The sequence below is a fragment of the Zootoca vivipara genome, chromosome 14 (genome assembly GCF_965207765.1).
Source record: "Zootoca vivipara chromosome 14, rZooViv2.hap1.1, whole genome shotgun sequence".
In the NCBI taxonomy this organism is placed as follows: Eukaryota; Metazoa; Chordata; class Lepidosauria; order Squamata; family Lacertidae; genus Zootoca; species Zootoca vivipara.
The window spans coordinates 31,439,541-31,463,647 of record NC_142597.1 but is presented as its reverse complement, the minus strand read 5'-3'; the positions used below and the strand labels follow the sequence as shown (position 1 = coordinate 31,463,647).

General features: G+C 46.2%; 1 protein-coding gene and 1 long non-coding RNA gene across 7 annotated transcripts in view; one reads left to right on the top strand and one right to left on the bottom strand.

Moving 5' to 3' along the window:
* The window catches only part of LOC148683559 (uncharacterized), a 31,157-nt gene extending 7,755 nt beyond the window's left edge, over positions 1-23,402 (top strand). Inside the window, exon 2 of the long non-coding RNA XR_015947053.1 lies at positions 23,189-23,402. This is a non-coding gene — a long non-coding RNA (uncharacterized LOC148683559). The remainder of the gene's footprint in view (positions 1-23,188) is intronic.
* Positions 346-24,107, bottom strand: part of TPST1 (tyrosylprotein sulfotransferase 1) — a 29,436-nt gene continuing 5,674 nt past the window's right edge. The window contains exons 1-7 of one of the 6 annotated variants that reach the window (XM_035139793.3): positions 17,691-17,926; positions 12,314-13,239; positions 7,575-7,773; positions 6,983-7,033; positions 6,550-6,613; positions 5,380-5,428; positions 3,661-4,275 (exon numbers count right to left, since the gene is read on the bottom strand). In XM_035139793.3, the coding sequence (XP_034995684.1) occupies positions 6,569-6,613; positions 6,983-7,033; positions 7,575-7,773; positions 12,314-13,158 (1,140 nt within the window). In that variant the 5' untranslated portion in view covers positions 13,159-13,239; positions 17,691-17,926 and the 3' untranslated portion in view covers positions 3,661-4,275; positions 5,380-5,428; positions 6,550-6,568. The other 5 variants (XM_088657886.1, XM_035139791.3, XM_035139792.3 and 2 more) reach the window with 5 other exon arrangements.

Here is a 24,107-nt window from a genome sequence, read left to right as displayed (position 1 = left end):
TAGGCGGGGAAAGGGAAAGCTCTCCGTCTCCCATAGCGACGAGAAGCGGTGAGCCTGCGGCTTTCTTGCTGCCATAGAGACAGAGAGGGTCGCCTTCCTCTTTCGGCCTACTGTCTGAGCGGGTACCATCTTGACTCATCCCGTGTCCATGGCAACGGGATGCAGGCCTCGTTTGTCTTCAGCCTTCCATAATGATGGAGAAGCGACCGAATCTCCATCCTCTTCCCCACAGCAAATGTCCTGATAGGCAGTAATTCTGCAGCACAAACTTCCTATAGCATGGAAATTGGGGAAATCTTCCCCTACCGAATTATATTCATTTATAGGACACATTTATTGGCACAGTCCACACAAACCAGTTTTTTATTCTGAAAACAAATTATAGGCCACTTAATCAGAAAATTCCCTAAGCTGTGTACTTAATATAATTAATTACCAATAAATACACATGACTAGAATTACATATGCTTCCTGGAACTTTGTCAGTTTTGCAATAGCACAAAAACAATACATACAGCGCTCCTGAAATGCTGGTAACGGCCGCAGTATTTAAAAAATATATTTTTTTTACTTATTTAAACAAGAACATACATTTCAAAAACACACAAGAACGAAAAAATGAAAGAAAAACAACAAATGAAAGAAAACTAGAATTAAACACACGCACACAAAATTAATCTGGTTTGTTTCATTCACATTCCCTGGATAAAGAGATAATGATTATTGGCGTTGGGGGTGGGGTAGTAAAACAATGCTTTTTAAGAACTGTTATTTATAAATGGCAGCAGCATTACCAAGGCATATGACAGTTAAGAATTTAAGAACATAACAGCCTCCTGAATTAGGCCAGCTGCCAATCTAGTCCAGCATCCTCTTCTTACTGTGGCCAACCAGGTGCCACAATAGGAAACCTGAAAGCAGGATTCAGCCACAAGAATACCCTCCCCTGCTGTGGTTTATAAACACACAGCACATTCAGAAAAACCTAGTATAAGACTGACAGCAGATTAGTGGGTTACTGGCCCTTTCATTGTTGTGTAAACATGGGGTGAGAGATCCTCTACCTTTTTGTTTCAGCAGTTTCCCCTGGAATGAGTTTTGCCTCATCAAGCCACGCACCCTTGCCAGCCCTGCTGTGCACCATTTGGGTGGTTTTGCCTGGGTGGAATTTTTTCTTGCACTGCAATGATGCCTCTTGCTTGTCCTGAAGAGGTGTGGCTGTAGAAAACTTTTTTTATCTAGCTGGAAATAACCTAAGGAAAGGTAAGAACTGCATGCATTACTCTGCCTGCTTTTGCTCTCAATGTGCTAAACACTAAGAATGCAAATCTTTGGCTGAAACAGGTTCTCCACCAATGTTAAAACAACGTCCACCTGTACATTAAATATCATTGGAAAGAGAAAAAGGCAGGGAAAAGGTTGCCAGCTTCTTTTTTATGGGCCTGACACCCACTGCAAAGGTAAAATTATAGCTCTCCTTATTCCAGGAGGGAGTTGTGAGTAGTCTACAGCAGGCATCCCCAAACTGCGGCCCTCCAGATGTTTTGGCCTACAACTCCCATGATCCCTAGCTAACAGGACCAGTGGTCAGGGATGATGGGAATTTTAGTCCAAAACTTCTGGAGGGCCGCAGTTTGGGGATGCCTGGTCTACAGCTCAAGCTGTGGAACTGTCAAACAGAAGGGGGCATGGCAGGGTTGTTGCTTCAGTGTCTGAGGAAGTGTCTTGCATTGCACCTGTTTTTTATATTGCCTTGTCCAGTCTCTTGGTTGCTCTGAAGGGTGACCAGAAGATGAAAAGATGTTTAGATCAGTCGAATCGTAAACTCTGTGCATTTGGGGAGAAGGGTCTTCTTCTCCTGGCCTTTTAATTCACAGCTGAATGATAAGGAACAAGTGTAACCTGTGAGGACACTTTCCTAATCTTGAGTGTCTGTCGATATCTCAATGAAACTGGTTTCGATATTTTAAATAAGAATTGCCAAAAAGCGGTATTTTGACAAATGGATTAGCACAGCCATCACCAGCTTCGTGTCCTCCCCATGTTCTGGACTACAACTGAGGCTGATAAGAATTGTAGTCCAAAATAGCTGGAGGGCACCAGGTTGGCAAAAGCTTGTCTACCAGCTATAAGCCTTTAAATGTTAAGGAAAATATTGGCAAGTTTTCTGTTATGTTGGATGTTGCTGCAACTCAGGATTTCCAAAGCAGCTTTTTCTCCTTCCTCCAGCAGAGGTTACCCTCAGCTTGTCTATTGCTGAACTGCAGTGCATTTTATAATTTTCTTGTCTTCCAATTGTTCTGGGTTTTGACATCCTTTACCTTAAGCCTTCTAGTATGTCAATGTTGGAAAACAGGAAAAGAGACACTTTTATCATTTTTTATAGCATCTGAGAGATGGTGAATGTGGAATTACCCTTATTCCATATTCATAAGAATCCCGAATGGTGAGCTTGGGCTGAGCTGGGAAATGGCTACTTTGCTTATAGAGGTAAGCAGGGCTTTGCACCCTGACTGAAATCTGACCTTCTACCAAGCAGAGTCCAACCATTATCCCCACCGACTGGCAGTGGCTCCCCTGGGCTTTCAGGACATTCCAAACCCTACCTGGAATAGGATTCTATGATTCTGTGCTGCCATTGGGGATTGAACCTGGGACCTCCTGCATGAAAAGCAGATGCTGTACCACTGAGGCCCAAGGGCTCAGCAATTCTTAAATGTAAACATGGGAGGCAGAGGGGGAATTTGGCATGGGCAACTTTCAGCAGCGAGACCATATTTGCTGCCATTCCCAATTCCCCATGCTCAGCCACCACAGAGTCTTGGTCCACTCTACACCAGTCCCTGAGAGTCGAAAGTAAAGGAAACATTTTTAAGTTTTGATCTGGCATGCCAAGCCACACTTGTTATCCAAAGGACCATCTGCTCCCTTGCAAATTTATGGACAGATCAAAGAGAGCACTGGCTCATGCAGCACAAATTGAAAGGAGGCAGTGCTGGCCACCAACCTAGATAGCTTTAAAAGAGCACTGGGCAAATTCATGGGGGAGAGGTGATCAATGGCTATGTTCTGCCTCCATGGTCAGAGGCAGTGGTGCTTCTGAATCCCAGTTGCTGGAAGCCACAGGCTTGTGTTCGAGTCCTGCTTGTGGGTTTCCCATTGGGGCATCTGGGTGGCCAGGATGTTGGACTAGATGGGCCATTGGCCTGATCCAGCAGGCCCTTCTTATGATCTTAACATACCTTTTCTTTAGGATCTGTGTCAGGAAGCCCTGCTCCGGATGCCAATGCCTTTAGAGGTGAGGCAGGTGGCAGTCAGAGCAGGGCATTCTTAGTGGTGGCACTCCTGGTGCGGAATGAACTTTGTCCCTAATGACACTCACGGGAATCATTGCCTCACAGATACTCTGTACAATTGACTTTGACATTGTCCATCTCCTGTTTGGGATGATGGGGCAAGGGGGGCGCAGTCCAAGTCTCCCTTCCTCCCTCCACCCCCATTAAGCAACGACTGCCTACTGTCAGCTCAGTGGGTAGGCATGCAGATAAACCAACATTCACCAGTGTGGTCACAGCCCGCTGCTCACACACTTGCAGGCCACAGGTAAATATATTCAAACCAGCAGAGAAACACCGTCCCACCCCCCAAAAAAATCACATATTTGACATTCCAAATCTGTTTTGTTTTTCTACAAAAACCCGCTCTGGTAAAAACTAAGGTGCAAGAACAAGAGAGAGAAGACAGGCAGCGATAGGCATCTCCAAGCTCAGTCCAAACAATCTCTGCTCCTATGGCTTTCACAGGTGCTGTGTAAATGGAGAAAGACAGTCCTGGATTTCCAGCGACGAGTCTTAAGAATTTGGCCATGGGATGAATTCACGGGGAATGTCTCCTGCACAAGAACCGTGGATACCAAATGGCATGTGTGCACAGCAAAGCACTTTTGCTCGCTGTCCACTCCTTCTGAAGAGGTTTGCACAGAAGAGATCTCCAGCTGCAGTGCACCCTCTCTGGTGCGGCGATCCTGGAATCACTCATTCAAAACAGCTCCAGCATTTCAGAGGGGCCGCCATGGAGTCAATGGCACGAGGACTAAGACACAGAGGGTTAACATGTGTGCGCAACCCCCTTTCCCCTCCCACAAATATACCCACTTTTTAAAAAGCAAAACAAAAACCACAGGATGGGGGGGGAAAATTCTGAACAAACAGAACAGCTCAGCAGGTTCTTGACGATTCCACCCCAATGCTTTCCTCAAAAAGGCAGCTGACGCCCCTGGTCAAAAGAGAGAAAAAAAAGATTTCAGCAAGTGCTACTCAAGGGTGGGCAACCTGCAGTGGCTTTGGGGCAGTGACTCATTCCTTCCTGCATGCAGAAGGTCCCAGGTTCCAATCCTTGGTATCTCCAAGTAGGGCAGAGAGGACTCCTGCCAGAAGCCCTGGTGAATCACTGCCAGTCCATGTAGATAATACCAAGGCTAGATTGTCCAATGGCCTGACTCAGTGTATGGCAGCTCCACATGTTAACACAACTCTGGGCTATTGACAGGAGGTCAGCATGCAAACACATGGAACAAGCGTCTTTGCTCAGTGACTGATGCAGCTGCCTATTGCGGCTGGTAGGGTGGAAGGCAGGGAGCTGAACAGTAGGTGGCGCCAGAGCCAATGATAGCCAGAACCTACTACTGTAATTCTTTATGTAGATATCTAAATTCAAATCAATACACTAAAAATACACAAAAGCAGCACAGTATATCCATAAAAGTCTTAATATTGGGTTGGCAGAGTACTTAAGACTGTTAGGAAAGCCTAACTTTAAGTTGTGCTGTGGAGAGGGAGTCCAGAGTGTCTGTATTTGTTAAAATCTCATTAAGCAGCACAGAATTTTTCAAGGTCCTCCAAGCCTTTGGCATCACATAATCTATGAGTTACTTTTTCCAGCTAATGCTAAATGCCACATATAGTTTCTAGAGTGGTTTAACAATCAATTCCTCTTCCCAGGGAACTATGGGAATTGTAGATCCCAGGACACCTCGTGGAAAGCCACGAGTTTAAAGTGGCATGATTAAAGTGGCTTTAATTGCATGGTGTGGATTTCAATGGGTATACTCGGAGTATGGTGATCAGCAGGCAGCTTTCCTCCCAAGAGGGGCCCATCACATTCAACCACAACTTGCAAGGTTTTCACCCTCGCTGGAGACAACGCACCAAACATTTACACTTATTACCATGCTCATCTCAAGAGGTCTTGTGGAGAACACAGCCCAGTGAGGGTGGGCTCAAAGCAGAAGGCAAGAATAAACCCCCCACCCCAGCCATATACTGATATACTGTGTGTTAACAAACAGAGGATGAAAGACAGGATGTTGCCTTTTATTACCAATTAAGCACAATTAACTCCACCAGGACTTCTATTTCAGCACATCAGCCTAGAGAGAGAGAAAGAGATGGAAGGGACATTAATTTCCCAAGTAAATACCAGCTGTCCATTAAAATCAATTATGTTTGTTAGTAAACAGGAAAAGGCAAAAGACAAATACCAGTGGGGGGGTGTCACCCCATAAAACTGACCGGTAACAATTCAATTATGCTTTTCACGCAGAATGAGTTTATGAAACTCGCTGCCACAAAGTTTCGTGACGGCCAGCAATGTAAATAACAGGGCAATAGAAATTCATGGAAATGAGGAGGGGGGGAGGGGGAAGTGGTCTATTGGTGGTTTGGGGTTGAGGTGACTAAATGGAACATCCCACTGCAGAGACTAGTCTAGAGCAGGTGCTGGGGAACAATCAGTGCGAGAGCTCCTTATGAACCATCTTACGTAAAAGCAGACTGGAACAAAAAAGGTCTGTTAATAAGAGCATACAGAGGGCTCTGCCAGTTCTGTCTAGACCAGCATACTGTTTTCTCACAGTGCCTGTCTGGGATGCTGATGGGAGTTGTAGTCCAACAACAACATCTGGAGTGCCCCCATTTGCCAAAGGCTGCCATAAATAAGCGTTATTTTTGGCTCCATAAGAGACAGGATTCGTTGAGTGAGAATATAGGAGGGCAGATGAACTAAAAAATTCTTCTTATCTGAAGAAGTGTGCATGCACACGAAAGCTCATACCAGTGACAAACTTAGTTGGTCTCTAAGGTGCTACTGGAAGGATTTTTTTTTATTTTGTTTCGAAGAGAGAGACTTTACTTAGATGCCAATTCTAATGAAAATACACAGCTTCTCCAACACATTATTTTATGGGGGAGATGAGCACGCAAAGTTTGGAGCGGAGCAGAGGCAAGGCAGCATATGAAGCCAAACAGGGGCAGATCCTTTACAACTTCAGGTTAGAAACAGCCAGCCAAGGCAGGGAGGCCCAGAGAGGACAGGAGAGACCAAAGGAACTACCCGCCTGTGTGCACCAAGCAGGTGAAACACAGAGACACACACATACATGCACATGAATGAAAGGAGCTGGGTGCGAGGAATTCCAGTGCCTGCAGCCAAAAATGGGGGGGGGGGTCCGTGTTTGGGGAAACACAAGACAGACGCCACACACTACTATACTTTCACATCAGCTCCTCAATCATTTTATCTTGGCCTGGGGCTTCCTTTCTATAGTCTTCCGCAGCTGCAATGAGAAGAAAGGGCCACGGCTCATTTAGGATGGAACGAAAGCTCTCGCATCGAGTTTGACCAAGTGGTTAAAAAGCAAAAAAAAAGGGGAGTTCATTTCACAGGAGAATAGTATTGTGTGTTATATTTCCAAAGGTAGGTTGGTAATCTGAACTGCAAACCTTTAAAAGAATTTGTACCCGAGCTTGCTTTTTCCTCTGCCCTCCTGTTGCTTCCCCCCCCCAAAAAAATGTCATGTCTTTTTAAATTCTCCATTAGCTCAAACTCAATTAAGATGCAGGGAGGTCCTCCAAACGAGTTGATGGACAGAGCCAAAAATATTTATGGCGCAACAGGCAAGACGAATGCTTCCAAGGCGCCTTACCTGTGGCACTCCTTTGAGAAAGTCGGGAAGTTGAAATTCTCCTTTGTAGACCTTCAAAGACAACAAGCACACTTTTAAACCTTTTTAAACACAAGTTTTGATTTAATTCACTGAGTGACCTTGGCCCAGACACGTTACCTCTCACCATATTGACTTTACTGGGTTTTTATGCAGCTAAAATGGAGGCTGGTGTAAGCTCCTTGGGAAATGAAATTAATATATACCTTTCAGACAGGATGAATGTAGCAACTTAACAAAGGAACAAAAACTATTACAAAGATGCTCAACTCAGATAACAAATATCAGCAGCGAAAGAAAGCATCAAGCTAAAAAAAACTATCCAGAAGCAGAAAAATAAGCCTGCTTAAAGCCACTTGAAACTTGGAAAGCTTTAATAAATTTAAAGAAAAGGCCATAAAAATTGGCACAAGCACTTTATCTTTTTTTTGAGTGGGAAGTGTGGAAGACCATGAAGATACGTAAAATGCTAACTGTATGCTCCTTGGGGCAAATGCTTCAGTTTTGCCAACAGTGCAGTGTAACATTCTAGGTAAATAACAATACTGTAGTAACAATAAGCCTTGTCTGTTACCCTTCTAGTGTTTTCCAAAACTTTCTGATCCGGCTTCCCATAGTTAGGGGGGTTGGCGTAGGGGTCATAGCCAAGTTTTGCCAGCATCGGGGCGATCACAGGCATGTCATGAAGGACGTCATCGGGGATTTTCCCCACCCATTTTGACAAAGCTTCCACATTCACTGGCTTGATTACTTGGTCGGTAGATCTTTCAACTCTGCAAAAGAAAGGAATTTTTTTATTAAAAAAACAATCACATTTAAAGCCAGTATGGTGCTGTGGTTAGTGTGTTGCACTAGGACCCAGGGTTCAACCCCACCCCCCAAATTTGGCCACAATGCTTAACTTGGGCCACTCACTGCTTCTCAGCCTAACCTACATCACAGGGGTGTTGTGAGGGTTAAATGAGAGGGAGAATACCTGAACACCACCCTGTGCTCCCTGGAAGAAAAGGTAGGATATACATGCAATACATTAATAATAATAATTTATTATTTATACCCTGCCCATCTGGCCGAGTCTCCTCTGGGCGGCTCCCAATTGAATATTAAAACAAAACAACATTAAATATTTAAAGCTTCCCTAAACAGGGTGCCTTCAGATGTCTTTTAAAATTAGGATAGCTGCTTATTTCCTTGACATCTGATGGAAGGGCGTTCCACAGGGCAGGTGCTGCTACTGAGAAGGCCCTCTGTCTGGTTCTTTTATTTGTCCTACTTCCTTTTATTTGTCCTGAATCTTCCAACATTCAAACTTCATTGGATGTCCAAGAGTTCTAGTTTTAGGAGAGGGAGAAAATCTCCAACCGGGCGACAGAGTGCACTTGGGCTCTCCTTACGTTTTTTAAAACATGTGTTTGGGCCTCGGGGTGCCTGTCTGCTGTATCCCACTTTAAAGGAATTTAAACCTGCAGCTTGGATGGAGGCGTGAGCCCACAAAGGAGAGTCCTAAGGCTCCCAGCAATGGGTGGGAAGGCATGGGGCAAGCCATTCACCAGCAGTCCACCTTAGTAGGTAAGGCCCATGTGGTTGCGGCATTTGTAAAACCTCCCCGCAACGGCACAAGCAGCGGCTCGGGGAATGGACAGCTCCAATGCGGCTTACAATTATAAAGGTTCCTGGAACCACACTGAATCCCTCCATTATCACCACAAAGGAGTACAAATGGCACTGTGGCTCAAACATGACCTTCGGTTCTTGCACATTAGCCATTGTGGCAGGCAACGCAAGAACTGGGGTTAGACCAGGTACTTCCCTTGGGTTGGGGGGGTGCAGTGCTCAGGTGTGCTCCGTGGTGGTGCGAGGGGGTCAGGGCAAAGCCTCTCTCTTTCTCCTTCCCTCCTGCCCTAGAATGTATTTCCAGGTATTGATCAAAACACTGGCTTTTATTTGCACACTTAAGAGACGCCTGTGGAAAAAAATACACCAAGACAGCTACAAAAAAACTACAGCCATCCAGAGCCCATAGATTTGCTCTGTATATTCTGGAGAATATAGTGGCTTGGAAGCTTTCCAAAAGGTACCTAAGAAGAGCCTGCTGGATCAGGCCCATCTGGTCCACACCCTGCTCTCAGTGTGGCCAACCAGCTGCCTCAAAGGGAAACCCTCAAGCATGACCTGAGCACAAGAGCCCTTTCTCCTCCTGCAGTTTCCAGCAGCTGATATTCAGAAGCCTCTGACAGTGAAGGCAGAGTATAGACATCATGGCTAGCAGCCACTTATCATAGCTTTTTCCTCCATGAATTAGTTTAAGCCACACACACTTTTCCAGGGCAGGGGGAGGCTCACACATTACAATTTCTTCTATGGATGACTCAAGAGGCCAGTGACAAGCCCAGCAAAGAGGGAGACCACAGCTAGGAGCAGGAGAATTTGGAGGGGGTTGCAGTTGCCTTCCTTTCCAAACACAGGAAACTGCCTTATATCGGGTAGCCAGACAATTGGACCCATGCAGCTCAGTCGTGTCTACACAGACTGGCGGCATGTTTCTCCAGGGTTTAGACAGGGTTCCCTCCCAGCCCTGCCTAGAGACACCACTGGGCTATGGCCCTTCTCTCCCTCTCACTACGGCAGCTTTGGGAACTTGCATCTGCCAAGGTAAAGCGCTGCTCCAGACAGAAACGCTGCCCTGAACTGCCAATCCTTGGATTTCACAGCAGATTAAAATAGAATCCCAGGCATTCTGATGCTCTTGGACACAGAGCTCCCATAATGGATTGTCAATATGCTGCTACACTTCCACTGCAGCCCAGGCGTGGGGGAACAAATGCAAAACTCAAAAAGGAGGAATGGGAGCAGAGTCTCTCTCCATCCCCATCCTAGAATGAGCAAGGGTAGGGGACGAATCTGGCCTTTGTGCCCAGGCAGTGGGTTTCTTGGTAGCATCTGGTCAGTCTGATGTGGGAAGCAAGAGTTCTTCTTATAATGGTTGAACAGACTGAAATGCAGACACCACACACCCCATCGCCACATCCTAAGAGAAGATAAGCCAGTGAACACGAACCCGACCTACTGACACACACACACACACAGAGAGAGAGAGAGAGACACACACACACACACACACACATCGCACATTCCTTCTTGCAGATTTGTGGGTTCTGCTTACAGTAATGAAAAGACAGAAACTTGGCCCAGATCCTCTCCGGGGAAAATGACACCTCCCCCCCCCTTTCAGAGGCTGCTGCAGACACAGATGTTTTCCATCAAGGAGAGGGCAAACGCCAGAACTTTTCAGCACTCAGCTATGGCAAGGCTGCCTGCCAACAGCCACGCTGGCGATGCCCCCAAGCCACAGAGAGTCCCGTGCTGATCCGCGCTGGTGCCAACCCCTTCCCTGCGAAAAGCCTCCTTTTGGACGCCCTTGCGCCGGCTTTCGAAGCAAGCTCGCGGGAGACAGGAAAAACACGCCTGGAAATTGCTAAAGGGCCGCGGAGTCGCCCAGAGAGACAAATGCAAGAAGGCCTGGTTATCCAGAGGCCAGAAAACAGCTCAGGCTGGAACACGCCAGCAAAGGCTGCTGAGCTCAAAGTAAATATTGTTTCGTAATGGGAGATGGATGGAATCATGGGAGAGAGAGAGGAGGAATGAACTGGGCTCCCTTTCCCCCTTTTTTTAACTCTTCCCCTGTTCTTCTACCCCAAAGGACACACACATATATTTTGCAAACTGTCTTAATGAGCTTGATTAGCCCATGGAAACTGCTTTTAAGTACCGCCGCAAGCCTCAGGCCACTTGATTGAGATCTGCTTCTCTGCAAGGCTGATCAAGAGAAGTTCCTCAAATGGCATTTCCTCCCAGTCCTGCCAGCCCCCAGCTAAGATGAGAGGCGCCCAAAGAGATCTATTTTGATCACACGCAGGTGGCAGGGCAGGAGAATGAGAATGCCCTGTCCACATGCAAAGGAGATGCTGTGCCACTGAGCTAAACTGTGGTGGTCATGCATGGTTCTAAAACAGGCAGGAACCCTACAAAGAGAGGACCCTTCCACCTCTTCAAAGGCGGGATTTAGCAGCCTACAAGGGCTGCAGGCAGAGACAGTATCAAAGATGGCTTCGTGGTGAAGCATCCCAAGCCCAAATAAGTTCCCAAACTTGGCTTGGAAGTTCTCACTGCTAGGGGGTGTGCCTCGAGAGTGCCAATCACATCATCAGGGGAGGGCAGGTTTCCGGCCTGCGGGACCTCCTTCAGCCTTTGCTAGAACCCCCGTGCCCACCACTCAGAACCAAATATAATATCATTAACTCAGCCAGGCACACATGTAAAAAGCATTAGGGTTCAAGGTGCCTCTGAGCATACACCGAGCGTTGGGATTTGTGATCAACGCCAGAACCAACCTCAAAAAGCCTTTCAGTCAAGCCAATCTCAAAAGTCTTTCCCCTGCCCTTTCAGACTACTACGGAAACCACATTTTAAGTTTCTTTTTCCTAATCAAATATGACCGAGGTAAAGCAAGGCGGGGGTGGAGATTTATACAGGACGTAAAATGGAGTACTTACTAACGGTAAGCAAGATTATAATGCTAATATTAGAACCAAACTATCTGCAGCAGCGGGGTGGGGAAGTTCAGGCCCAATAGCTGGATGCGCCCCCCCCTGCCCCCAAGCTGAACTCTCTGGCCCTCAAAACTCTCCCCAGCAGGGGCAGATTTTAAGGCTGTGTGAATGGAGCACATGTACTAGGTGTTGCGCGAAAGGAGCACAGTCTCAACACATCTTATGTTCCGCTAGTGCTAGGAAAGAGTTTAGTTTAATAGTGGTTTATGAGGGAAATGGATGCATCTGTGTTAGAACGTGCTTGGTGGGATTCAGTCTGGGTAGGGTTTCAAGTCTTTCAGGAGTGTAGCAATAACGATTCACGCCGGTGTGTGAACTTTATAGCCACAATACAGTGGATGGTCAGACTATGCGTGTTCTTGAAGAACTCTAAAAATGCATACTCGATTCTGACCAAACTATACACTTCCAGAGTTAATGCTAAACACATTACTTCCGGTAAATGAGCCACAATAGCTGCTAGAGGGCCATGAATATTTGTGTCCCGAGCTTTTTAGACTCATCTACCCATGTACTATCTGAAACCAGCATTGATTGCCAGATGTGAAATTTTTGTCACCCCTATGTGGCCCACAGAAGATTCCCTCCGAGAAAAAGTGGCTTAAAAAGGTCCCCTACCCCCACCTTAGGGTAATTTTCTCCCTACAAAGGTTTTCCGGAAAACCCTCAAGGGATCCCCCACTCCAGGGAGGAACCAACTCACTTTGAGAGGGAGACGCCCCCGGCTTTCCCAATCATTTCTTCATGGTGCAAAACGGCGGGGTCCCACGGGATGCGGAGGAACTTGAGGAGCGTTTGTAGCCACCTCTCGGGGTGCAAGACAAGCTGCTCGTAATGGACCATCATGCAACGGTCCAAGCCAGCCTCCAAGCACTGGTTATACATGGTCTCTATGGCGCGATTCCACTTGGTCAAGCAGTCCCTGTAGCTGCTGAGGTCAAAGCCAGCGATGGTGACCTTCCTGGAGATCATGGAGTGGACGGAGGCCCGGCCGTCCCGCACCATCAAGATGAACTTGGCGTTGGGGAAGATCCGGGCGAGGTACGCCAGGGACTTGAGGGCAAAGGGGTCCTTATTGCACAGGTACGGGGCTGGCTCCCCATGCTTCACAATGATCTCCAGCAAGAACGCCCTCATAGCCGAATCCAAGACCTCGTCCGTGACGCCGGCCTCATCGAGCCGGATCTTCTCCTTGCTCGACCGAGCCCACATCTGCTTGACGGCCAGGATCCGGGGGATCACCCGTGTTTCTTCCCCGCAGCGGATGTCCGGGTGAGCATCCAGCATCGCCCGCATCAAGGTGGTGCCACTCCGAGGGACCCCTCCAATGAAGATCAAGGGCATGTCTTTGTGGTAGGCCAAGGTGGTGTTCTCTGGCAAACCTGAACCAGCTCTCAAAGTGGCCCTGACCGGCTCCGGGCGGACTACCTGTCTGCGCTCCTCCATCTGGTGGTGGCACTCCATGGCGTGCTGGCCCAGGTAGAAGACCGTCACTGAGCTTACCACCAGGCAAGCCAGCAGCAGGTTGTGCTTGAGTTTGCCAACCATCTTTCCGCAGAACGGTACCTCACGCGACTGAAGCAGATCGCCTGTGCCACGTCAGCGATTTAGACCATGAAGAAGCTGGATCTGAAAGCGAAAGGAAGAAGTTGCGGTCAGGACAATTTACATACAACCTCCTCCAGCCCATAACAACACACTTTCATGGAGGACTATCAAAGGCTGTGTTCTGCCTCCGTGGTCAGAGGCAATAAGGCTTGTCCGTGCCAGTGTTCTTGTGCTCGGGTCTCACTTGCGAGTTTCCCATTAAGAAATAAGCAGTAAATTGCAAGAACTCAGGCCAGAAGAAAAATGGATTTCAAATATATCTTCAGAAGGTTTTATTTGTGTGATGAAGAGTTCAAATAGGAATCAATCCCAGTAGAGTAGGCAAATAATAAATTCCAGTAAAAAAATCAGGACAAGGCCCTGTTTCGACAATTTTTCGTCAGCAAAGATTCACAGGTCAGAGTGTACCAAGTCTGAACCAAGGCAAACAGACTTGGTACACTCTGACCTGTGAATCTTTGCTGACGAAGAATTGTCGAAACAGGGCCTTGTCCTGATTTTTTACTGGATTTTTTTTTTATTTGCCTACTATACTGGGATTGATTCCTATTTGAACTCTTCATCACACAAATAAAACCTTCTGAAGATATATTTGAAATCCATTTTTCTTCTGGCCCGAGTTCTTGCAATTTACTGTTTATTTCTGGACTTTACCAAGAACTCCAATTTCTACTGGTTTCCCATTAAGGGCATCTGGCTGGGCACTGTGAGAACAGGATGCTGGACTAGATGGGCCACTGGCCTGTGATCTAGCAGCCTCTTCTCATGTTCAAAATGACAGAGTTCACAGAAACAGCCGCACCCACGTTACGGTACCGTCTGCCCCAGGAGCAAGGCGGTGTTCGAAATTAACACGGCACATTTTTGCATCTGACACAGGTCCAATTGTGACCACATGGGAGATCTCTGGATGCTAGGTTGGTGACTGGGGAAAGCAAAATGTCAGTTAGAGAATATTTTCTGTGAAACTTGGATTTGTTTTATTCTGCATTGTTTTAATGTGTTGTAAATTGCTTTGAAATTTATTCTTTAAAATATAAAGCGGTATAGAAATGAAATGAGCAACAATGATCAATGGTTAAAAAATAGCACCTAGACCAGGCATGTCAAACTTGTGGCCCTCCAGATGTTTTGGCCTACAACTCCCATGATCCCTAGCTAGCAGGACCAGTGGTTGGGGAAGATGGGAATTGTAGTCCAAAACTTCTGGAGGGCCGGAAGTTTGACATGCCTGACCTAGACATTCTGTTGTGGCAACCGTAACCAAGGTTGAAGGTACCATTTGGCAATTAGATTATTGATCTGAGTTTCTAACATTGGAACAAGGGTGCTCCTTGGCACTTCAACATCTTGGGCAGGCATCCCCAAACTTCGGCCGTCCAGATGTTTTGGACTACAATTCCCATCTTCCCTGACCACTGGTCCTGCTAGCTAGGGATCATGGGAGTTGTAGGCCAAAACATCTGGAGGGCCGCAGTTTGGGGATGCCTGATCTTGGGGCTATAGACCCATGAGATAAATTAGCCTAAGATTTGAAGGTGTTCATTCCCTCTAGGGCAGGCATAGGCAACCTTGGCTCTCTAGATGTTTTGGAACTACAACTCCCATGATCCCTAGCTAACAGGGCCAGTGGTCAGGGATCATGGGAGTTGTAGTTCCAAAACATCTGGAGAGCCAAGGTTGCCTATGCCTGCTCTAAGGAGTTAAGATGAAGGGCTGCCATCACCAGTGCAGCCCATTGCAGGGTGCCCAGATGCTGTTTTAAGTCCCTGTTGCCATATTATATTATATTATATATATATATATATATATATATATATATATATGAGTCTCCCCCCCCACTTGCTCCGCTCTTCATCATTCCCACCTCTCCCTCTTTACCCTCCTTCCACACCTGACCAAGCCCCTCACTTTACGCCACCCCCTCACCTATCCCCACCCCCAGCTTGCTCCAGCAGCTGTTTGGTGCTGAACTGACTCATTTCCACAACAGCAGCAGGTGGAGAGGGAAACACAGGTTTGGACCTGCCCGCCTAAGAAGCAGAGGCAGCCAAAAGCACCACCAAGCCGCCCCTCGAGGGACGGATGCCTCCAACAGCTGAGGTTTCGTTAGTCTGACTAGTTGGACAAATTAATTTCATCTTGCTTTGACAGCTGCTTTTGCTGGGTGAGGCCAAAGGCCCGTCAACATGTTGCTCCCGGTGGTGGCAAGGCGGGTGTCTCTTTGTCCCCAAGTGCACTGTATGCGGAGGTACACCATCTCTGCACACGGAGGCTCCATTAGCTAAACGCAGCTCAAATAAATTCATGGGAGACGATCAGATATCCCTAGAAGGAAGCAGACCTCTGAAGGAAGCAGACTCTCTTTCACGGGAGGTTTTTAAGCAGAGGTTGGATGGTCATCTGTCATGGATTCTCTACCTGCGATTCCTGCATTGCAGGGGGTTCGACCAGATGACCCTTGGGGTCCCTTTCCAACTCGACAATTCTAGGATACTATGTGTGGAATAATGCACAGGGTTCATTTATGGGAAAACCATATTTTTATTTAAAGCAAGTCACTATTGTCTGTGGCTGCAAAGACTTATAAAAGAGGACCTGCATCAACATATGCCAACAGACTATCAGCAGCTACGGCAGGAAAGCAAGCTCCACATTCAGAGGCAGTCTACCTCTGAATGCTGTAACTATGGGGGAATTACAGGCAAGAGCTGTTCCATTCACAGCCCACTTGTAGGTCTCTTCAAACCATCCGGTGGGTCACTGCGGGAGATAGGAAGGAGGACTAGATATAGTTTGGATCCAGCAGCAAAGAGGACTAGTGGGAAGAAAGGAAACACAAGAGAAGCCTGCTGGATCAGGTCAATGGTCCATCAAGTCCAGGCATCCCCAAACTGTGGCCCTCCAGAGGTTTTGGCCTACAACTCCCATGATCCCTAGCTACGTAAGAGGACCAGTGGTCAAGGATGATGGGAATTGTAGTCCAAAACATCTGGAGGGCCAAAGTTTGGGGATGCCTGATTCTAGTCAGCATCCTGTTCTCACAGGAGCCAACTTGATGCCTGTGGGAAACCTGCAGGCAGGATTTGAGCACCAGAGCCCTCTCCCCTCCTGCGGTTTCCAGCAACTGGTATTCAGAAGTGCTCCTGCCTCTGACCATGGAGGCAGAGAAGAGCCATTAATTTGTCCTAGACTCACATATTCAAGGGACATTGGAGTGTTTCTAGTGGGTGGGTAACGAACCCAGAGGAAATTGAATTGGGAGGTGATCTGGGTTCACGGGCAGGATATTAACTTTGGGAAATAATTTAATCATAGATGACTAACTCGGAGATGATGGGGGGAACTAAATTGATTTGCAGCAAGAACTCTTGTGAAATGAATGAAGGGTAAATGAACTGAACTCTTTTGGGATGATCCAATTTGGGTGGGCTGGTGCAGATTGACTGAACAAGCTCACCTGGGGCAAACTTGGGCAGGAAATTAGCTGGCTCATCTCCTGTGACATTTAAGTTTGTGTCTACAGACTCTTATTAATCTTTTATGCAACCCGCCTGCTGCAGGGTGCTATGAGGCATAGTAAGAGAGATTATTTGGGACAGATGCCCTCTTGCAGGTAATATCTCCTGAAAGCTGTGCTAGGACTCTCTTCAAAGGGGCACTCTAACCATGTTCAGAGGCCCCTTCTCAATCTTTTTAAATTTAAAATGATCCTCATATATGTCAGAATCAATTTACAATCAATGTAAAGACACAGTATATCCGAGGAGCTATAAAACACCCTTCATTTCCAACAGAAAGCATAAAAATACAGCAAAGAACAGTCTCTCTGAGCATGTACAGGCCACTAACTCAGTTTAAAAAAAAAACAGAGTATGGAGTTATTTTACATGACCAGATAGGCTTTCTATCTATCTCTTAAACACCTCCGATAGAAACCATCCAGAAGATCAAAGACACCCAAATATCTGGTTTTTCTGGCTTAACAAACTTTCTGCTCAATTAATGAAACACAAATATGAATTATTTTGCTGGCAACTGGGTCATTCAAAATCCTCTGTGGCAACGCTGGATGGCTGCTCTTCTCAGGGGGTTGGTATCTTTAAAAAAACATTTTTTAAAAAATGCCTCTGAGCACATGCAAAGTACAGTTCCGACACACATACTGCTCCAGTCTTTTGCCTAAAAGCAGATTAAAATAAAGCAGGTGGGGGAATTCTGTGCGTGGTCAGAAACTTTCTATTTCAACAAAAGGGGGGGGGAGTCGCTGTAAGGGCAAAGCACCTCTGAGCACGTGGGAGGCACCCTTTGTTGGGGAACAAGCCTACATACCGTACGAAGAAACAGGCTTGATGGAATCTGTGCATGCTCAGAGACGCTCTCCCCTGATCCTCCTTTTTGAAAAAGCAACAACGCAGAGTTTATAGAAAGCACGAGAAAGAAATAGTAAGAAGCACCAAGCCAGCACCCACGCAGGCAGAGAGGATGTCGTCTTCTCGGCTCTGCGGTCGATTAAATGGGATCCGATTCCGAGCTCCTGATTGCTCGCCCCCGGGAGTTCAGGGATCAGCTGCATGCACAACACAGGAAAGCCGCTTCGATGCAAGGGGTGGGGGCTCCCACTTTACCTGTCGGGGGTCTCCTCACGGACCCCATCCTGTCCCTGCCGCTCCAGCTGCGCCTCCAAGCCTTGCCAGGCTCCTAGTCCGCTCTGTCCGCTGCGGCGCTGCCATGGAAATCACAAGCCCTCCCAGGATTGGCCGATGTGTCGCCGCGCCCCATTGGTGGCGCGAGGGGGTGATGGGCAGGAGGGCGGGGCTTCCTCTGGCTCCACCCCACCCGATTCCTTCCAGCCTGGGCTTCCCCCATCATCACCACCCACGTGGGTCATCTGGACAGGCAGCTGCATCAGAGCGCACAGCTGGCGGCGGGTGGGGGGGAGAGAGAAGCGCAGCTGGAAGGATGGGAGGGGGGTGTCTGGCCTAACGTGAAATATGGGCATCGTAACCCTAATAATAGCTGCATTGAGTACTGCTACTGTTCCCTACAACGTGGAAGGTGGATAAGGCATGAATAAGCCTTGCACATTAAAACGGGATGGAGCGATTCCCCTATAAAGAAAGGTTTGGGGCATGGGGCTCCAAACTAAGGCCCGGGGGCCGGCTGTGGCCCAATCACCTTCTAAATCCGGCCCTCGGACAGTCTGGGAATCAGCATGTTTTTACATGAGTAGAATGTGTCCTTTTATTTAAAATGCATATCTGGGTTATTTGTGGGGCCTGCCTGATGTTTTTACATGAGTAGAATGTGTCCTTTTATTTAAAATGCATCTCTGGGTTATTTGTGGGGGATAGGAATTTGTTCTTTTTTTTTTTTACAAAATATAGTCCGGCCCCCCACAAGGTCTGAGGGACAGTGGACCGGCCCCCTGCTGAAAAAGTTTGCTGACCTCTGGTTTGGGTTTTTTTCTTTTAGAGAAAAGACACGTAAGATGTGGCATGATAGAAGTTTATTAAATGATGCTTGCCACAGAAAGAGTGGGTAGAGAAAAGGTTTTTTTTCTCCCTCTCTCATTACACTAGAATTTGTGGGCACCCCATGAAGCTGATTGTTCAGAGATTCAGGACAGAAGAAAGAAAATACTTCAGGCAGCTCATAGTTGAACTATGGAACTCTCTGCCACAGGAGGCAGTGATGGTCATCACCCTGTAGGTCTTAGAAAGAGGCTTAGACAAATCCACGGCTGATATACCTATCAGTGGTTCCTCGCTGTGCTGGCTCTGCCCTCTGTCTCCACGCTGGAGGCAGCAATGCTTCTGAACACCAGTTGCTGGAATGAAAAGGAAAGGAGCATGCTCTTGTGCTCAGGTTCTGCTTTTGGGCTTCCCCACACAGCCATCTGGTTGGCCACTGTGAAAACAGGGTGCTGGACTAGATGGGCCTGATTCAGCAGCCAGACCCTTCTCATAGACTGGAACAAATTACCCCAGAGGGCCAAGGAGGCCTAACCAGAAGCCAGAGCAAAGTGTAAAGAAGGGGAGGAGGCATCACAATTATTAATCCATGGCACATTGGGAGGAGGCATCTCAGACAGACGTCATCCTTGCAACCTGCTTTGAACACCAGGGTTCACAGCGTTCAGTTTCTTTTAAAAAGAGAGTTCAGTAAGTCTGTTTTCAAAGTTATGCTTGCAGGTTTTTACATTTACCCCTATTTTGTAATTTCTGGCATTTCTTTGATATGCATATTTAATCCTAGGTAATATGGGAAAGCAATGCTACTGAATGCCAGTTGCTGGAAACCAAAGGAGGCTTTTGTGCCCAGGCCCTGCTTGAGTTTCATGTTTGGGCATCTGATTGGCCACTCTGAGAACAGGATGCTGGACTAGCTGGGCCATTGGCCTGATCCAGCAGGCTCTTCGTATGTTCTTATGGGATGCACAGCCACATAAACATACTTAGAATCACAGCCTTCCTTTTATGTCTCAACATGTTTTATCTTTTTGGTTGTTGGTCTTTTATGATACGGATTTTAATCTGATGAGAGGTGGGTGGTTGTTGTTTTTTTATAGTGACTTTTGTTAACTGCCTTGGATCATTGTTTATGTTTTTGTTTTTTTTAAGAATGATGACATTTCTTAGAAATAAAAACCACATATTCCAAAGATTTCAGGGCGAACTGTGAGATTATTTGGCATCACTCAATCCACTTGAACCAACCTGAACCACTTGGGGGAGATGAAATAGGGTGGCACCCTTACCAATTTTAAGTCACCTCTAGGAAGAAGGGAAAAGCACTTTATACAAACAAAACTCTCGAGTCAATGGTTCGGATTATGCATGTGAGTCCAAAGTTTCCATGTTAATCATCAACAGGTTATTTGGTTCCCAAAACCTGCTGGCAGCCACAGAATGCTTCTACCCAATGTCCAGAATACTTTCTGTTGGCTGTGGGGCTAGCAGTCATTCTACATCGATCTAGAATTCAGGATTATGCAGGCTAGAGTCCAGATACCTCAATACCAGTTGCTGGGAATCACAAGCAGAGAAAGTCCTGGTGCACTCAGGTCCTGCTTGTGGGTTTCCCATTATGGCATCTGGTTCAACACTGTGAGACCAGGATACTGAACTAGATGGGCCATTGGCCTGAAAGGCTCTTTTGTACAAAATATGCTCAGCCCTGGCATGAGAACTTAAGAAGAGCCCGGCTGAATCAGGCCTATGACCCATCCAGCCCAGCATCATGTTCTCCGTGGGGCAAGTCAGGTGCCTCTTCTGGGAAGCACAACAGCACCCTCCTCGCTTGTGATTTCCAGCAACTGGCATTCAGAAGTATCATTGCCTCCAACCATGGAGGCAGAGAAAACCATCAGAGCTAGTAGCCATTGCACCATGTGAAGAAGTCCTTTTGTCTTTCCTGAATCTTCCAACATTCACTTTCATTGGAGACACCCCCCCCCCAAAAAAAAAGTCCTGTTATTACAGCAGAAGAAAAACTTCTCTGTCCACTTTCTCCATACCATGTATGTTTGGCACTGTTCTCGTATTTAAACTCTGCAGGTCTCCCCTCTTTTCCCCAACCTCTCTACCTTCCTAAACATCTGCTTTTTTTGCTGGGCATGAGGGAAGTTTAATAAAATGCATACAATACGTACATATGAGAACTCAACTGTGCAGCTGGATCTATCAGACCTTGGCTGACAGCTGAACCTGGGATGTGTCACAGCAGAGAGATGAGAGTCTGCTAATAAAAGCAAGTTAAACACGCCAAGCAGTACCTGGAGACAGCTCACGCAACGCTAGCCTCCAAATCTATATATCTGAACGGGGGTCAAAAGGCATGCATCAGCAACAGTGCAGAAATGGAACTGCCTGGATTTGGAAGGTTGGGGGGGGGATAATGAGCAGACAGGTTGAAATGGATTGCTCTCTGTTTGGACATGAAGCATTTGTGCATATATGTAATATTCTCTGTCATCCCAAATTAACCTCATAATTCTACATACATAATAAGTTTTTTGTGTATGTTTAATTTTGCATCTTCAAGAGCAGAATGACCTGAAATAATGTAGCAGGTGGAGAGTTTTCTGGCTGGAGTTTGTGGGGTGGGGAGGCGTTTTTCCTATTCAAACATAACACCAATTTTGATGCTGCTCATTCACTGATTTCTTGATAGGGGAACTTTTTTTATTTAAAAAAATGTCTGGGGCCTGTTAACATCTGGGAACGAAGTTCCAGACCCTTTGGAAGCCTACAGCTTTATTTCAGAAATTTATGCAGAGAGTCTTTGGGAGGTTGAATCGAACTGAATTGGACTTGGGAGACCAAGGTTCAAATCCCCACTCAACCACGAAGCTCACTGGGTGACCTTCAGCCAGTCACTACGTCTCAGCCTAACCTACGTCACAGGCTTGTTGTGGGGATTAAATGAGAGGTAAGCCTTTGCTATATTCAGTGTTCACACCAAGGTAAATAGATATAGAACTGCAGCCTTGGTCTCACTAATGATATAAGAGTGATATAAGAGAACCAAGGTGTAGATTTTTTTATTTTAAAAATGTTCTGCTATTAATTGCATGTAGCCTATAACTAGAATGCATCCATGAAACCCAGCCAGATGGGCGAGGTATAAATAATAAATTATTATTACAGTATTATGAATGATTTCTGCATGCCTGCACTTTGTGACTCATGCCTCCCTCCTACGTAGCATTCAATCTCTCCTATCTGACCCTGAAAGTGGCACAACTGGCAGGATGTGTTCCTATGTCTGCTGTGCGTTAGCATCCGCATCTCCTTGAGAAGTTCCAGGGACAGATACAGGAAAGGAACGTCAAGAGCCTGCACTGAAGGTCTGATTGTCTAGACAACTGCCTGATAAGTTTTAAGTTGAGACCACATGTTTTGGAACACCCCAAGGAAGTTGATCTCATTATGAAGCCGTGCGTATTTAACATCCCATGACCTCTAACCTTTCTTTATGTATGTATAAGGACGTTTAAAGATGTTTTGATGACTCTGTGTGCTGTGTGTTAGCAGCCTATGCTTTGTTCTGAAGTATCTCTGGGTCTCTGCCCCAAAGTGTTTCCAACCTATGGAAAACTAGAAATCATGTTTAGCAACTCTACAGTCATGATTCTCAGCAATCCCTACAATAGCCCTGTATGATAGGCTGCTTTTATTGTCGCCATGGTGCAGACTGGGGAGGGGTTGAGTCAAGAGAGAGTGACTCAATCACTAGGCTGGAGTCAGGAGGATCAAAGACCGTACCTGCTCATAGAACACTCCATGCCATAATTAGAAGGTAAAAACACAACTCCCTACTGCAACTCTTATTTTAAAAGTTAAGTATACCCAGGAAGGTTATCTCTGCTTCAGCAGTTAGGAAAACCAGAAATATCTTCTAATCCCAGCAGCTCCATTGACAGTGCCCAACACCACTAGCTAAATCCAGGCATCAAATGGAAAACCAAGAGCACATTTGTTTTTTCATCTTTTTCTTTTTTAAAAAAGCTAGTCATTTTTGAGGAACAGTCAAAGGCTTGAAAAGCAAAGCTTTGGAAAATCAACAGAAGCGTTATCTAGGAAAGCTACACATGGCTGTAGCATTATCATTAGCTGTCTCCCTGGCCTGGTCCTAAAAATGAAGGAGTGGGAAAACTTCAAGCTGGCAGCACAGACATTTCCTGCTGGCCTCTCCCCAAAGCCCACCCCATCTTAGGTCCCACTCCTCCATACACACTGCTGAACTGTTTCTCTCTCATCTGATGTCCTCTCTCTGAATTATTCCCCCCAGCTTATTTCAGTAGCAGGAAACGTGAGCATTCCCAAGTTCTGGTGCCAAACTACCCCACTCCCTAGTTTGATCTTTTTCCAAAGAGATCCAAAAGCTACCAAGTTTATTGTCTAGACTCTGTTACATTTTTTGATTCTCCTAGGCTTCTGCTGCTGGCTCCACTGCTTCTTAACAGTTGTTTTCAATTAAACTTTAATGTATTTGTGGCTTGCTGCTGTAATTGTTTTGATTGTTTGAGCTCAGCCTTTGACAACCTGGTGCCCTCTATTTTATTTTATTTGCCCACCCTCCACCCTTATGCCTTAGCGTGGTTACAATTTAAAATATAACATTAAAAATTACAAGAAAGTTACAACTGCAAAAAATTCAACCACAAAAAATAACATCTACTGTAATAAAAATACATCTAAAGGTAACAAAAGTTTATATAGTTGCTTATAGATTCCCTAGCTTTCTGCATTAGAAATCTTCAAGCAGTTTTCTAAAGAGAGACCACAATTCCCATCAGCGCCAGAGGTTGGTAAATGTGTTCTGGCTTGTTGAGATCTGCCTTGGAGGCCATGAAGGAGAAAGGCCCAAGTAGAAGAAGAAGAGTTTGGATTTGATATCCCGCTTTATCACTACCCTAAGGAGTCTCAAAGCAGCTAACTTCCTCACCCGCTGCCAGAGCAAATGTATTAGGCTGTGGTCCTCTATTTGACTTACTTGGGCATAAGTCTCAAGGAACTAAAATATTACTACTACTTGTTGGCATCTGTCTGTCTCGGGAGACAATGGATTGGACCTCGAGGTGAAGTTAAAATACTAAAGAATCACAGCACCTGCAGTGACCTCTCTGGGGTGCAAGCCTGGGCAGTGTATATGGAAGCACTGGGTTTACTTCTGAGTAAAAAGGCATAGGAGGTTGGAGTGTTCATTTCGCTATTCTCAAGCAAAAAGCTAAGTATTTTATTTACTCTGACAACTTCTATATACTGCTAAACTAGTTGCTTCTATGTGGCATATACAAGAACTCAATACAATAAAGTGGTTAAAATTATAACATCAGAATTCACTTAAAATGCCTGCTAGAATAAAGAACTATTCAGTGGGTG